Source organism: Poecile atricapillus, chromosome 2 (genome assembly GCF_030490865.1).
Source record: "Poecile atricapillus isolate bPoeAtr1 chromosome 2, bPoeAtr1.hap1, whole genome shotgun sequence".
Lineage (NCBI taxonomy): Eukaryota > Metazoa > Chordata > Aves > Passeriformes > Paridae > Poecile > Poecile atricapillus.
This window is the reverse complement of record NC_081250.1, coordinates 103639384-103655400: the sequence shown is the minus strand read 5'-3', so window position 1 is coordinate 103655400 and position 16017 is coordinate 103639384. Positions and strand designations below refer to the sequence as shown.

Here is a 16017-nt window from a genome sequence, read left to right as displayed (position 1 = left end):
GAGAACAGCTACTGGAAGACTCATTTGAGAAACAGAGGCAGGCACAGTAAGAAAAGACAAAGATACAACTGCAGGCTGGCCTCCAAACTGCCTCCCAGTGTCCGTAAGAAACACTGATTTCCAAAGAATGATGCATAAGTTTGCATTGCCAAAATACAATTTTTTCCCAAATAAGACCCAAATTGTTTCTTTAGCAACACATCACTTCACAGGCATCTCTGTGCCATAGAGATGCTGCTCGTCCTGAAGCTGATTCCATGAAAGCATAAACAGGAACATAACCCATCTAGCCAATGTATCTATAATGAGCGTCAGAAGCACTGGATAGTAAGGCAGAAGGAATTGGAGCTACCCTGTGAAGTGTAACTAAGAAAATTCTGTTCATTAAACTCTGAATCTGAGACCTTCAAAATTTTGCATTTAGTCAGTCTCCTGCTCCCTCTGCTGGACTATGTCCACTTACATTTCATAGAATCAGAGTCATATAGTGGCCCAGATTGGAAGAAGCCTTAAAGATTATCTAGTTCCAACCTCCCTGTAGTGGGCATACTTGTAACTTCTCAGCCTTCCAGCTCTTTTTCTTCTAACTAAAATGCATGGACAACTGAACTACATGAAATAATGCAGTTTATTGTAGTTTTATTATGTGGTCCAAAATTATTACCTTCTTACAAAACCACCAACGCACAATAAAATGAAATACTGTCAAGTAATCAAAAGAAAACATACTGTAAACACTGATTAATAAAAATTCCCAAAATAAAAATATCCAATTAATGCCATTTAAATCGTTGTAGAGGTATTTGTTGTTTAAAACCATTTAGTTAAAATGCAGACATTGCGCTTCTGATTAAAAAAAATAAATGACCTGAGCTGGAAAACTACCAGAAAAATCAAATAGATGGCAGTTTCTTATCAGTTCTTCTTTTCATTACAAAATGAGAATGCAAAATAACAGATAGAAAAAACCAAAAAACCAAAACAAAACCCAACAAACCCTCTCTCAATCCAGTTGGGCTTTGCTGCAGTTCAGTGCTCAGCCCCAGGGCAGGAATGAGGAAACACTCCACGCAGGTCAAAAGCTCTGCTAAAGTCAAACAATTCTGTATGCTGGCCCTTGGTCAAAACAAGGTTCCTCAAACAGCCATGGAATGAGCTCTTGCTTGTGAGGCAGTTTTGCTTGACATCAGCTGAAAAACAAGCATGAAATATGTAAAATCTATTTCCACCAAACTGAAAAAATACAAAGGTCCAGGTTATTAAAATTCTGCCCCTCTGAAGTGACAGATAAAACCATCACCTGAGGAGCATCAAGTTCCATTCATGTTTGGATGAACTGTGACATCACAACATGGATGGTCACTGCTCTTTTCAAGCGTAAGCCATGCACGGCAATAACTTGGCAGAGTTTGCAGAAATAGTTCTTGCCAGGGGACAGTGGAAGATGAGAGGGAAAAACAGAGGAGAAAGCCACTCTGCATGGTGTTTTTGAAGTTAAAATAGAAACTAGCAGAATATGAAGCAACAGCTGAGCTGTACACAGTCACAATTCCCATGGCAAACCAAAAGGGAGCACGTGTTAAGAGTCACTTTTGTGGGAGTGAATGCAGAAGGGACAGAAGGGAAGGGAAATATTATTGTACCTACCAGGATAACCTCCAACATAAATGGGATTATTTGTATCTGCAGATGTTGACTGGATGTAGGGATTATCAGTGTGAACCAAATTCCCATCAATTATCAGCGAAATGCGATGTTTGCTTTTGTTTGCTTGAAGCTTGTGCCATTTCCCATCGCACAAGCTATTTGTGCCTCTTGGTTCGTACGTAGCCGTTATTCTGCCAGCTCCATTGTTGACGTGGAATAAAACCTGTACAAACAGCCAGATGCCAATGAAGATATAAAGTAAGAATACATTAACTAATCTGCCTAGATAAAAGCACAATCACACTAGTGCAGAGATTTCCGTTTTAAATGTTTGGCAATGTGCACGGTTAATGTTTACTTTAATGGATAGAGTAGATCCTTATTAAAGTGGGTTTTTTTTAATTTAAAACACTTAGATCTACCTATGCAATGGTCCATTGATATACTTCACTAGGAATTTCAATGTTCCTTACAAATACAAATCAAGATGTTTTTCACAGAACCTTTCAGATCTGAAAGAAGATTCACGCTATGTAACTGAAGAGAAAAAAGAATGGCCTGAAAGCACCTGTCATTGCCAATAACTGTATTGATTTTTTTCATGTATTTATTTTTCAAAGCAGTAGACATTTCCTCACCTTTGTGGTGAGAATTAATATGTAAGTATTAACTGGGAAAGTATGTCCCACAGAAACAGTGACATTTAATGCTGTCTCCAGCTAGGAAGCTTTGAATAAAAAATGAGCTATTTCTGCAAAAACAAATACTTAAGAGCAATCAAGTGTATATTTTTTATGCAAGAGATGACTGGAGAACTATGTATATTGATTGTTAAAAGGTTTATGGAGCATAATGGCAAGTGGAAGTAGAGAATGAGTTAATTGCTCATGAATACTGAAGAAGAGGTTACAAAACAGTGTACATTGTATATGCAATATTTTTCTCAAGGACAAGGATAGCTTAATGGCAGAAAAAGTATTAAGCAATAAAAAAGATATATATTTGGTCTAACACACAAAATATATAGTACAGAAGGTCAGAGTGGCTGCACACTAACATAAATTACACTAATTAAAAATCCAGAAAGTTCCAGTGGCTTCTACTAATCGCACATTTTATCACATGATGGCAATGAGAAACCTTGAGACAAAGTCTGTTCTCAAAATTCCTTCTGTGGAAAGCAGCCTCCATCACACTTCACTGGTGTGTATTTCATGCATTCCAAGAGTTTTAGCCTCCCGGTTTCAAACAAGCCTTGTGAAATCAGTGTGCCTGCACAGGGCAGCCTACCTTGCCATGTACAATTTCCAGTCCAATGGCATCAACCTTGGCACTGCTGACCCCGAGAAGAACCCCATGCACCGCTGTTGTACGGAACTCCAGGGTGATGTTCACATCAGAGCGCACTTTGTAGCCTTCTCTGACTGAAAAGAAGTTAGAAACTTCTAGCAGAAGACTGTTGTAATCCACAGTGTACAAAGTTAAATATATATAATTACCATTAAAAGGTCTAAAACACTTGTTAATTATGGTGCTGGAATATGACCTTGTAGAACCTCTGGAAAATAAGTTTTCCAAAGTCATAACTCCCATTTTTTTACAGGAAAATATAAATTCCAAATAATAATAAGCAAATAAATTGGGTTTTTTTCATTTATTCGGATTTAACCCGTTCTATCTCATTTGTAAGAAATAGTAAGGAGCACAAATGTAATCCTTCATGTTACTTCCCAAGTCTTTTGTCTTCATATTCTTTAACAGACCTTAATATCATGAACATGATTCTTATCTAAAGAAAGATGTAGTCCATTTCTTTTCCAGTGCTAAAATCGTTAGTTCTTTTATTTCAGCAAGATAGCCTTTTGCAGAAATGGCCACTTTTGGATGGAGTAAAGGGACGCAGAAATCCATAGGCAGGGTGTGCACTCACTGTGTGAGGAGTCAGTTAATTATACACAGTTCCAGTAAGATCTAAAAGGAGTATTTTTTCATTAACATTAATTCAGTAAGGCACTGTTTTCATTTAAGGACACTTACCAAGAGCAGCAAAGCCACTTCCATCAAAGAAAGTACCATCCTGCACTGTTTTATAGCATTTATTCACAGCAAAGACAGAGACAGGACTCTCATTGTCCAGTTGTTTGCCATTAATTGTCATGCTACCAATGCAGGCAGGAATACTGTGAGTAACCTAAGGCATATGGAAACATAAGAGACAATATTTAGTATAAACTGCTGCAATGATCTCTTAGGGATTCACCTGATCTCACTGTAGATAAAATATTACCTGAAGAACACAGCAGAATCTAAAATATTTATGTAATTAAATTTCTGTTATTACATATAATTATGTGCGGTTCATAATGTCTTAGAGCCAAAATTAAATAGTTAGAAGCAGAGTATACACTGTCTATAATATACAGAAAAAATTGTATTTGCTTGACTGTGTGTAGGGATACACCCCACTGTAAAAACATTCCAAACATGCTTCATTAATGAGTAATCAAGATTTTTGTAGGACATTTTGCAAGTTCTCTTAATGAAAAAAGATTAATCTGAATCGCTCCAGAGGGTGGCTGGCACTGGAACAGGCTCCCCAGGGAAGTGTTCACAGCACCAGCCTGGCAGAGTTCAAGAAGCATTTGGAAAATGCTCTCAGGCACACAGTGTGATTCTTGGAGTGTCCTGGGCAGGGCCAGGAGTTGGACTTCGATGATCCCTTCCAAACCAGGACATTCTACAACTCTATGAGAAACATTATCATCATCACTAGAATCCTTGTTGATACCATGGGCTGCACAAGGAGGAAGGGGACAAAAAACTACCCTCTAAAAGCATGTATTAAAAATATGCTTTAGTCTAAAGACAGCTAAAACACGGTCTTTCAGAGATATTTAAGGCAGCTAATTTCTGTTTGAATGCTATAGGACTGAGGTACTAAAATTTCTGAGATTGCAGGTCTTGTTTTTACCTTATACTATGAAAGACAGGAATTTATATTCTTTATCCACTTTAACATTGAAACAGAATGAAAAAAGTTCTGTTAAGGGCTATTACTAACACACAAAGATATAAGCTGTAGCTGGAGTCATTAAGCCATCGAAAGCTAGAAGGATTTATCTGGTAAAGGGTCATTACTTTCCTTGTTGCTTCTTTCCCTAAGTACTTCTTTTTAGCCTGTCAGAGACAAGATGCTGAATTAAATGGGTTTGCTGCACTATATGCTCATTCTAGTCTTGCAAAATGCCAGAGACACCCTCCCACCCCAAACCTTACATTCCCAAGATTCTTCGGCACATAGTCTAAGGGGAGTCCTCCCACATAGAGCTTTCCTTCCACGTCCAAGGTGCTACCATCTCCCAGAGCATTGACTGCTACCAGTTCCTGTCCATCCACAATGATTGTGCCTTTTCTTTTAACATATTCCGTCTTTACCTGGAAAAAAGGGAAGCATGCAAACGTAAATGAATAAGGTAAACTTGTTACCTAGTCATTATTTGCTATAGAAATAAACAATTGTTTAGTGGTTCAATTGCTTTGACATTCTGTTCTGAGGCACTCTCTTGAAATTCTTCCTGAGGCTGAGACCATTTCTGAATACAACTGAGCAGTTAAACAGCTTTCTTGCCTTCCCAAGGGCTCACAATGATTTCATACTGTTCTGCCTAAGGTTTCCACTGTTTTATTATTTCTTTAAATCACCTGTTTATTGCCTTAGCATATGGGTACATCACTGAGTTTGGAGAAAGGCATTTTGTGCTGGCCTCCTGCAATTACTGTGCTGCCCAACAGCTGAGGCCTTGCTGCTCTCAGAAGTGCACATTCCTATGCTGTCATTTTATGATAGGCAGTGCTAAGTTCACTATGACCAAAAAGCTCTCCAGTTCTTCTTCAAGTCCATCTTGTTCACTCATGTCCTTATGCCTGCCTTGCCCTAAAACAATTACTCACATGTGGCTGAGGGAAGTCAGCAAGCCATTTATTCTTCTCTACTTACTTTTAGTCCCAGTCATGAGTCATGACTAGGTTCAACATGAAGTTTCATGAACATTTGGGCTGGTAAGGGAATAAAGGGGCAAAGCAGGGTGATATGAGCAGAGAGCAGAGAATGAAAAGAAGAGGTACTTCTTTCAGTAGCAATGCATATTAGTTTGCATAGATTGCAGAGGGACTGCAATGATCACCCCCAGGTGGGAAGTGGTGTGACTCAGCCTTGATCTCTGAAGAAGGCTGAAGCTCCTGCTTTATGTCCTGGGTAGTAAAGATAGGTCAGCTCTAGTATGTAATCTGTTCAGCTCTTAAAATGTGGATAGTGTCAGCATGAGTTTTATGTGAGTATGTGAAATTTTAAATATGCAGCTGTAAGTCCTGGAGCATTCTTCCTTTCAGGGTAGGCAGCAGAGCTTAACTGTGATATTTCTGGCGGAAGTTAACATTTCCTTTCTTCATGTTAATTTTTGCTGTTTTTTCTTCTGCTGATTATTTATGAAAAGCAAAAAACTCTGCTGGTTCCCCAGGCACCTAGAAAAGCTGGCAGCTTTGTGTCATCAATCACTTTGTCCCACAGAAGTCACTTCCTAGAGTGAAGACTTCACATATAGATAAAGGAGGGGAAGCTTAGCAGGATGAATATTGTCATCCTCACCTGCCTTTAGGAAAAGTGATATCCTCAGAGTTACTTCTAGAACTCCTGCAAACATCACAGTCACTTCTCACACAGAAAGCCAGAGCCAGTAGCAGGTGGGTTGCTCGGAGGAACTGGGCCAATAGAGACTGACGCAATCTTTGTGCAGAAGGCCCTGAGTGCTATGTGACACCTCCAAGCTGTAGACATAATTTCTCAACTCTACTTAAGACAAGCCCTCCCTTCATTTCAAATGTCCCCCTTTCTCATGTCGCCTCAACCAAGGGAAGGAAAGACAGTGCTTCCCTGTTGTCACTAGCTGCTCTGACATGCTCAGGTAATAAGCGGTAAGTGGGAGAAAAGAGAAATTGTGCACCCACAAATCTCTGTCACTCTGTCACACACTGAAGTGCAGGTCTTTAGTGACAATGCATTGAAAGCTTTCTGTGGAAAAGGTCAGACTTTTACACCTCTCTGTTAGGTACTTCTCTGTTGAAGATGACAATCACTACACAGTTGGTGAACTATTTAATTCCTAAATAGTTTGAGATACTTGACGGTAGTTGGAAGGATTTGATGTACAATTAATGACAATTTTAAAATGAAATAATTATCAAATTTAAATTTTCTGAATGACTTCATGATTGGATCAGAACTAGTTTGCTTTTGCAACACAGGAAGTATAGAGAAAACGCAAGAAAAATCCATAGCAGTACCTCCAGGGAAGAGAAAATAGAGCACAAGATTGGCGACCACCTACCGTATGCCATTTTCCATCACTGACAACAGCAGGGTGAAGAGCTACTGCTTTTCCTTTGCCTAAATCAAATGAGAAATGGAGCTGTCCCCCATAAAGCTGTAGGGCTGCATAATCAACCTGGTTTTGGTGAGCCATGTAGTAAATCAGGCCACTGGAGGCAAAGGTTCTGAGATTCAGCTGGACGGAAAGTCTAGACAATAAAAATTCAGTGTTACTGGAAAGTATTTCTTCTGCAGTGATGAAGAGTTTTCTGGACACAGAGAACAGCCTGGACCAATTTATTGTTATGAAAGGATATGTATTAGTTCAAAAGCCAGAAAAGTAGAATTTATGTTGATTCTAAGAAAGTATGACTTATAATGTATTTCATAATGGAAATCAGTGATGTACCTGTCAGAAGAAGAAAAAGTACTTGTCAAAGAGTGAGATGAACTTTAAGGGGGACAGGCTCAGCTGTTTGTGACTGCAGGCTTGCTTATTGCCCCAAGAAATGAACCCATTCCAGGATAACTTTATGGCATCCATTACTATTAGCCAGGCTTGCTGGGATATTATGGGCAGACTGAGAACAGAGGGAGGCTTAAAAGGTAGAGGAGATGAATGAGCCATTTATTATGGAGACACCAGTTTCAGACTACATGGGCTCAATCCTCTGCAATGCCCTTTGCTCAGTAGCTGTAACAGAAGGGCTAGAAGGAAAAACCACTCTTTTCTCAATGCCTGCAGAGACTTCCTGAGTTGAAAGAAGCAAATACAAGTGACTTGCAGGCTATGTGATAGGGACCTTGTTGGGAACCTCTCAAACAAGTAAAAGAGGCAGAGAGGCCTCTCTGCCACACATTAGGTCTCAAAAAATTATACTTCTCAGCAGTCTCCTTCAAGTGCACCCTCAAATATGGAAGGTGCACTTGCAGAAAATAGAGAGGAGAGGGTGAGATGTCATCTGTATCAGACAAAGGAATAGGGACCACATGTGAGTTCTCTATGTGGAAAAAAGAAGTCAAAGTACTTACAGAAGGTACAGTGAGACTCATGTCTGAGAGGGAAAAAAAATGCAGAATTCTGATCATGAGTTACTAAACTCACAATCATTAACCTGGGATATGATACTTTCTTCCATGAGGAGCCCAGAGAAACCTGAAGTGAGGGCCATGCTCAAAGCTGGCAATGCAGTGATCAGTCATGAAAACCATCACTGCACTTCTTGCAACTCAATGCAAAGTCACACTCTGTGCATGTGGAATTCAGGAAATACTCACTTCTTCCTGACAGCAGACTGATTGAAGAGCAAGGTCAAGTGGCTGCCTTTGGCAAGTCCAAACTGATGGGCACCTTGAACATGATCAGGCAGCTCATCTTTTGCACAAACTACCTGTTAATGAAAGGATTTATTAAGTAGGACAGTGTCAGATGCTGCCCAGCAACTGTTGAATGAAAATGTGCCCGCATAGAGCTTTGTAGGAAGCAAAACTGAGCCACAAGATAACCACAAAGTATACAGCACAACATCAATTAACTAAACTCACAATCATTCCAACCTATCCTCAGGCTCAAAAAGAACTATTTCTAATGATTGAACTATGTCTTGTAGGCAGCACTGGCCTTCCCTGCTGAGAAATGTTTGTAGCTTGAGACATATTCAATTTGCTTTTTGTCTTAATTGATAGCCCTTTTGATAACTAATGCTGGAAGTACTATTCCAGTGTGAAAATCTTATAGGTTTGGTAGAAATATTTTCCCATTTTATGAGGAAACATTTTTGTTATGATTTGGGGTATGGAGAAGAGCTGAGTAACAGAATATGAGCCAAAAAGCTATAGTTTAGCTTTAAAAAGGACAACTTATTGATTTTTATAGTCCCAGTTGTATGTATGAAATCTTGCTCTTTTATTTGATTTTTCAAATGTATAAAATCTTGCTTTCTGTTGCCACAGGAAAACGGTTTCAGGATGCTTTGGAAACCCTTCATTATAAAGATGTGCAGCTGCTAGAGGAGAGAAGTAATGCTGCCTTCTCTCTTGGGAACAGGGACTGTGTGAGAGGAAACAGGTGCCATGCAAGCTGCATTCAGACACTGTGTCTCTCAAGTGGTTTGTGCCTCCTCTCTGACTCAGAGCAGAGTCTGCATGTGTGTGACCAGGAAAATGTGAATGCAGAACTGCACGGCTAATGCAAATCTGAGCACAGATCCCTTTGGCAGGAATACACTAAAGATAATAGTTCCTGTCAAGTCCTTCTGTTGGGAGATCATCATTCCACTTTTCTTTTTCTTTTTTTTTCCTTTTGCTGTTGTTGCTGCTGCCTGAAGAGTGATAAACCTAACTACATTTCCATTCCAAATAGCCAACAGGCTGCTACAAAGGTTACTCCCAGTTTTTCTACAGAAAACAATAATTTCAAATCAACATCCATTGAACCACTCCATACTGCAGAGGAAGCAAATATCCACAGTCCATAATTTGATAATTCTCCACAAAGAAAGAACAAAAGAGGTGGCAACAGAGCTTTGCTGCAATACGTACTTTTTTTGTGTCTGTGAGAGGTCTCAGGGGAGCTGGCAAAGCCTGAAGTTCAGGTTGAATCGCAATGTCTGATGGCTGTACAGCCGGTTTAGGCTTCTCTGACAGAAAGCATCTGTCCATATCCACATGTTCATACTTCATGGAAGTGGTGAAATATAAAAGCCTGTATTTAAAAAAAAAAAAAAAATACATTTTAAGAGGTGCATTTCTGCTTATTTCCAAAGCAGAAGGAGAGTATTTTACAAGGTGTTTCAGTAGTATCAGGGGAAAAGGAAAGAGGTGGCATCTGTGACAGATTGAGAAGAACAATATGAAACCACAATATTTTTGGAAAGCTGTTCTATCTGTCACTGTGGATGAAATTATAGTAGAGAAAGCTGTGCTTTGTGCAGCATCTCCATAAACATTAAAGACATTTTTAATACTATTTAGAAATATAACGGGTAATATCCATTTTCTGGCTATTATAATACCCAGATCATGACCCATATCATGCATATCTTACGTTAAAACCAGGCAAACAGAAGTATCATGGAAGAGATTACAAACTCCACTTAACAATTACTATACAAGGTTTTCCAAAACAAGGCAGTTACCCTTCTGACTTACTCCTTGTTAAAAATAAGGTTGCTGATACAGCCATAAAAGGAGCCAGACAATTTTAGCCCTAAGATGCTCTCTTCTGCTGGAATGCCACCAGCATAGAAGTTGGAAACATTAATGGGGCTATTTTCTGCTGCTGAACCAAGCCTCAATTCTGCAGGTTTACCTTCATCCACCTGTACAGTTATGATCCTGAAAAAAGATAAAGTAGGGAAAACATTCAACAAGGTCTTAGAGAGTCATTTTCAGATGAAAAGCATTCCTATCAGCCTCAAAAACATCCTCTTCTAATAAATAAAGATTCCATCACTTTGATAATCCTTTCAATGTCTTAAAACTTTAAGCCCTTCTTTTGATGATTTTTTAAAATGTAAAGTTTTGTCAAATACCTTTCTAAATTATTTCGATAGCTGTGTATCTTTTTTCTAATACTATTTAGTATGCTTGTACTCAAGTGCCCCAAGCTGTTCTCAGAGATTTTAGCTACACCTCTATCAGTGGCTGTATGCTGTATACAATTACCATGTAAATCAGAACATCTGCATTGACAGCAGAAAAACACAGCCCTGATTGTCCCACATAATAAGCTAGCAAAGGCAATTCCCCAGAGAGTGCAGTGAACTGACAAAACATAAAATAACTAAACAGGTAGTACTCTTCGCAGTCACATGTACCTCTTATTCCGAATTAGGATGACAGAGTGCTCTTTTCCATCACTGTAAGTTCCATTAGCAGACTGAAGAACTACTTTCCTAGTGCTTGCTCTATCTCCAGCATTAATGTGCAGTGCAAGATGACCATCAACCAGCATGATGGAAAAGAAGGGCTGTAGATTTAATCAGAGGATTCATTCTTAATTGTAGCTCAATTTTCAAACACTCATTTAGTGTTTAAACAGAAAGTACATGGGAAAAATTTACCTCCAACCTTCTTGCAAACTTTTTAATGAAAATCAAAGACTAGTAGGAATTGTATTGGTACCTCTCAGAGTGCAAAGCCTTCTAACACCAAACACAAAAGCTGGACATTTCTCTGGTCAAAACAACTCTAGGTAAAGTGCATGAGGTTTTTTTACACACCCACACACTCCTTCTCTTAGAGCAGGAAATAGTAAGATTTTCTCTTTGGATTCTAGAAGCTCCAACTCTCCATCAGATACACAATATATATAGCAACCTGACTTGATTTTACAAAATAAAAATGGCAAAAATAATCCCCAGAACTTCTTTGTTTTCAGTACTTGCCAAGTGTGCTTGTCTTCGTCGTCGCTTTTCCAGTCCCCTGCTGAGGCCAACAAGGATTATGCCACTGCTGTTCCTTGTAGCAAAAGTTGCCATCAATTCTGATTCTGGGCTTAAGGACTTAGGTACCAACTCAATATATCCATTGTTCATGATGCTCACACTGTGAATAGGCTATTTTAAGAAGAACAGAAATAATAATGAGTTTATCCCTACATAGTGTCAGATAAGCAAAAAAATCAAATATAGATTAGATTATCTTAGAACTTTTAAAGATAATTCTGTTTCAATTCACTGCAAACACCACTATTCACTATTCCATTAAAATAAAGATCAGGTCACAAAACTTTAAAGTCTCATACCTCCAATACACATCCTTTTCTTACTCCATATGAATTTCTGAGCAAGTCAAAGGTGGAACGAGATATTTCCAGATTCTTGATGCATCCCACATACATTCTACTATTAAGACCTTTCCTGAAACACAAAACAAGGCTTTCTTTCCAAGGAGTAGTACTTGGAATCTCTAGAGAGAAAATATTAATTTCTCTTCAGTAAGAAAAGTAAGAGGTATCTGTTTTAAAGAATGCAGTTGGTCTGGTGCAGATGAAGAGAGACATAGTTTAAGTTTTACTTTCAGATATAAAATCTGGTCTTAAAAAAGTCAAGATAATTATATGACCAAATTAAAACTTAAGTGTGTAATGCTGTGTTCTCAAGTTAGATCATTTCCCAAAACTTTAAGGTGAATCTTCAGCTGAAAGAAAATGGATTGAGTAAAAGGGTAACTGTAGCTGTCTACTATGCAATATTTATTTTTCAGTTTTCAAGTCTGGAGGATGCCTAATTTGGTTCCCAGTCTAAGGCTGAGAAATCTAAGGCTATCCTGCCATAATCCCTTACAGACTGGTATGCCAGCTAAGATTAACAAGTCTGCACTCTGTAATAACTGTGCAGAGACCAATAATGTACTAGAATTTACCTTATTGTCAAGAGCATGCAGAAAGTTTAATTAGATTTTCTCTTGCCATATTTATCCTTTCACAGTGAAGCCAGTGGAAGAAATGTGACTTTGCAAGTTCAGTACAGGCATGCAATACAAAAAAATCCCCATAAACTAGAGACATGCTGTAAAATATGTATTTGCAATGTCTCCTGTTGATCTGTTCAGAGTTTTTCCTCTGTTCCAAGTTACTGAATTACAGGAATTCTGAAGTACAACTTCTATCTTTAAGCACAGTTTTGCCCATAAATGCCATCTGGAAAATGCAAGGCTCAGACAGGTAGAGATCAAAGGAGCATCATTGCAGACAGCACTGCTGAATGCTTGCCCCAAAGAGCACAGGGGCTGCTGTGGCAGCTGCTGTGGTGGAAATCACCCTTGGAGAAAGAAAACAAGATTATTTCTGATCTGAACTGCAGCATCAGACCTACAAGTGGAAAGCACCGTATCAGAGTTTGAAGTCATAGGACAGATGTGGTACACATGGCCATAAACTAAACTTCAGAATTCACTGTCTTTCTCTAATTTCAGGGAGATAAGAGTGTGTAAAAGTTTTTCCCTCACCTTACAAGAGCCTTAGCAAAGGTGCGAAAGTGAGAGATTTTACCTCAGAGCCCTTGATCTTGGCAGCCCACCAATGAAGACTGGGTCCTTATCAGAACGGTTCAGGTCCGAGGCAACCCCAGGAGATTCTCCTTGCTTGGTTTCTTTATAATTAAGGTTATATGCATCCATGACTGCTAAAACTCCTGCAAATAAAAGAGAGTAAAGATCTGGAGAAGGACATGAATACACACTCTTCCCTTCTGGCAATCTTGTCCGCAATAAAGGAAAATGTATTCATTGACTCGGACATGAATGGACAATCTTCTTATTTTTAGAATGAGCAATTTATTGTACTTCCAGCTATTCTGTTAATCTCACTCATTCTTCTCTGCCAAAACCAAATCTGGAGAAGTCTACAGGAAAACAGATACATCTGAGAATATGTTATAGTTATTAGCGCATATGCATTACTGTTGAAACACAGGCCCCCACAAAACAGTTATATTAATTAATATTAAAATGCAGGAGAGAAAATGCAATCCCTCATCTACAGAATCAGACAAAAATCTTTCAGTCTTTAAAGACTGTAGGTATGTTTTTGCCCAGCAGTTCCTACACTACCTGCTCTCTGTGAGATGTGCTAAACCAAGCAAAAGATTTACACGGTAGTCCTAAAAGCGAAGGACCTTAGGTGTGGCTGCTAAAGATATTGCATTGGAAGTGATCAAATTTGGTTGCAGTGACCTGCAGCTATCTTAGATATTTATATTTGTAAATGCACAGACACACGGATTTTTCAGTCTGTAGCCTACCTTGCTTCTTATTCCGATTGAATGAGATTTTATACCACGTGCCATTGTTGTAACGATTTTCTGTCGTAAGAGCAAGAGGTCCTGAACCAAGATCAACAGTCACCCTTACTTTGCCATCAACAAGTTCAAGGGACAAGAAGTCTTTCTGAGAAGAATAAGCAGATTACAAACAAACAGATTACATTCCTGGAAATAAAATCTTCCTAAAGAATGCATGCCTGGAAAATTTGGCCTACTGTGTGGAAAACATGTACTAACTCTTGTACCTGGACTATGTGTTAGTCCCAAGACGCTCATCTTCACTTTATTTAAGAAAATTGAGTTACAAGTACCTCATAAGGATGTATTGTTGTTTTGTTATTACCCTTACTTAATGTATTGTGATGTTTGATTTTAATGTATTGTACTTAAATGTATTATGAGGTTTGATTACTCAGCAGAAGGGTTAAATAACAGAGTCACATTTTCCTGTTTTTGGATGAAGTCAAAAGTCATTTGATTTGACAGCATAACGATCAAACACTATAGTGTTCTTCCAGCAAGAAATGAAGACCTTCCTCACCCAGTAAAACAGACTTTCTGAATTGCACTGAAGGTGCCCCCTCTGAACTGTAAAGCTTAAAGCAGATATCATCGTGCAATGTATTCAGGCAGTGAGTACATAAAGCAAATGAATAATGCAGCAACGCTGAAATAGTCTGTATCCAAACAAAGCTTTTCCTTCCTTCAGGAACAGAAAAACCACCATCTAAGTATGCAGTAAAATGCATGACATGACAATGAAGGTCTGGTGATGGGTCTGGGTTATATTGCTTTTGCAGGAGTTTTATTTAATTTGTTTCAGTTTACTGAATTCCTATCTTAGTGATTTAATTCAATATGGTTTTTCATTATTATATTGTCCTTCTGCAAGCTCAATTCTGAAACACTTTTACATTCTGAAAAGGTTCCTCCAACTGAAAAATCTAGTTTGTTGTCCTTACTGTTTCCTTTTCTATCCTTTGGTTAAGTAATCATTACTTTTGGTGTAAAGTAAATTATTTTTATTCCAAAATTTAAATAAATTGTGAAGATTTCTTTTCATTGCTAATTTTGCCTTTAGTTTAGATAAATATTTGCTCTAGTGAGCTGTCCTCTAGGGTTCTTGTCTTTATTCCTTTGGCTAATGATGCCAATCACAGGTGATGAACTACAGAAAAGTAGTAATATGCTGAATATTAGTACATTATATATATATACACATATAATATATATATTATATTATATGTATCATATAAACAGTATAAAATCATTATATTATTATATTTTATATTATTACACATTATTAATGGTATATGTAAGCTGGATGACAGTTTAGGAATATGATCCATTTTCTTACAGTGCCATTTGAAGCAAGATACAGAAGAAGCCCGTTTGGTGAAAAGGTACTGAAAAATATTATTATCTGAGTCACTGTAGAGCGGAGTGCCTTCTCCACAACCGAGTATCCACTCCCATCAAAATGGAATGAAGTATCCTCATCCTGTGGGCTACAGAAGTAGAAAACCAGTATAAAAATGTTAGCTGAACATTTTTTTTTTTCCTGGTAGTTTTTATATAAAATATAAGAAAAGTTAGATCACAGGATAGTTTGGGCTGGGAGGAACCTTAAAGCCCATCCCATTCCACCCCCTGTCATGTGCAGGGACACCTTCCACTAGAGCAGGTTGCTCAGAGCCCCATCCAACCTGGCCTTGAACACTTCCAGGAACAGGGCATCCACAGCTTCATCCTTCCAACCTCTTCCAGCATCTCACCACCCTCACAGTAAAGAGTTTCCTCCTAACATCTAATCTAAACCGACTCTTTTTCAGCTGGAATCCATTCCCCCATGTCCTGTCACTCCATACCCCTATAAACAGTCTCTCTCCATCTTTCTGTCTGGCTCCCTTCAGGTACTGCTCAGTCAGTGCAACCTCCAGGCAGTAATTTATAAAGTGTGGGAAAACAATTGAATCTTGATGTAATGAATAACTGAAGGGTTCCAGCCAACGGCCACTTTCATTATACAACCTCATAACATATGATTTAGCCATGGGGAAGGATGCACACAAGATAAGTGTTCTTCCCTTATGTATGAAAATAAAAGCCAAACCCAGTGATTTCCTAAGGGAAAAAAATAATTGTTACAGCATACACCCTCTAAATTAAAACATGTCATCCATTTATCAAAATGCTTTGCATAATTGCACTTACAATACCTGATCTGTTAGCCCCTTT

At 38.5% G+C, this 16017-nt stretch overlaps 1 protein-coding gene across 1 annotated transcript in view; it reads right to left on the bottom strand.

Moving 5' to 3' along the window:
• Positions 1-639: 639 nt before the first annotated feature.
• LAMA1 (laminin subunit alpha 1) overlaps positions 640-16017 on the bottom strand; it is a 98411-nt gene continuing 83033 nt past the window's right edge. Inside the window, exons 49-63 of the mRNA XM_058831910.1 lie at positions 15137-15287; positions 13759-13903; positions 13008-13149; positions 11760-11874; positions 11401-11571; positions 10831-10982; positions 10163-10348; positions 9554-9716; positions 8291-8403; positions 7032-7221; positions 4924-5082; positions 3685-3838; positions 2938-3071; positions 1648-1870; positions 640-1190 (exon numbers count right to left, since the gene is read on the bottom strand). Of these exons, the coding sequence (XP_058687893.1) occupies positions 1030-1190; positions 1648-1870; positions 2938-3071; positions 3685-3838; positions 4924-5082; positions 7032-7221; positions 8291-8403; positions 9554-9716; positions 10163-10348; positions 10831-10982; positions 11401-11571; positions 11760-11874; positions 13008-13149; positions 13759-13903; positions 15137-15287 (2359 nt within the window). The 3' untranslated portion in view covers positions 640-1029. The remainder of the gene's footprint in view (positions 1191-1647; positions 1871-2937; positions 3072-3684; positions 3839-4923; positions 5083-7031; positions 7222-8290; positions 8404-9553; positions 9717-10162; positions 10349-10830; positions 10983-11400; positions 11572-11759; positions 11875-13007; positions 13150-13758; positions 13904-15136; positions 15288-16017) is intronic.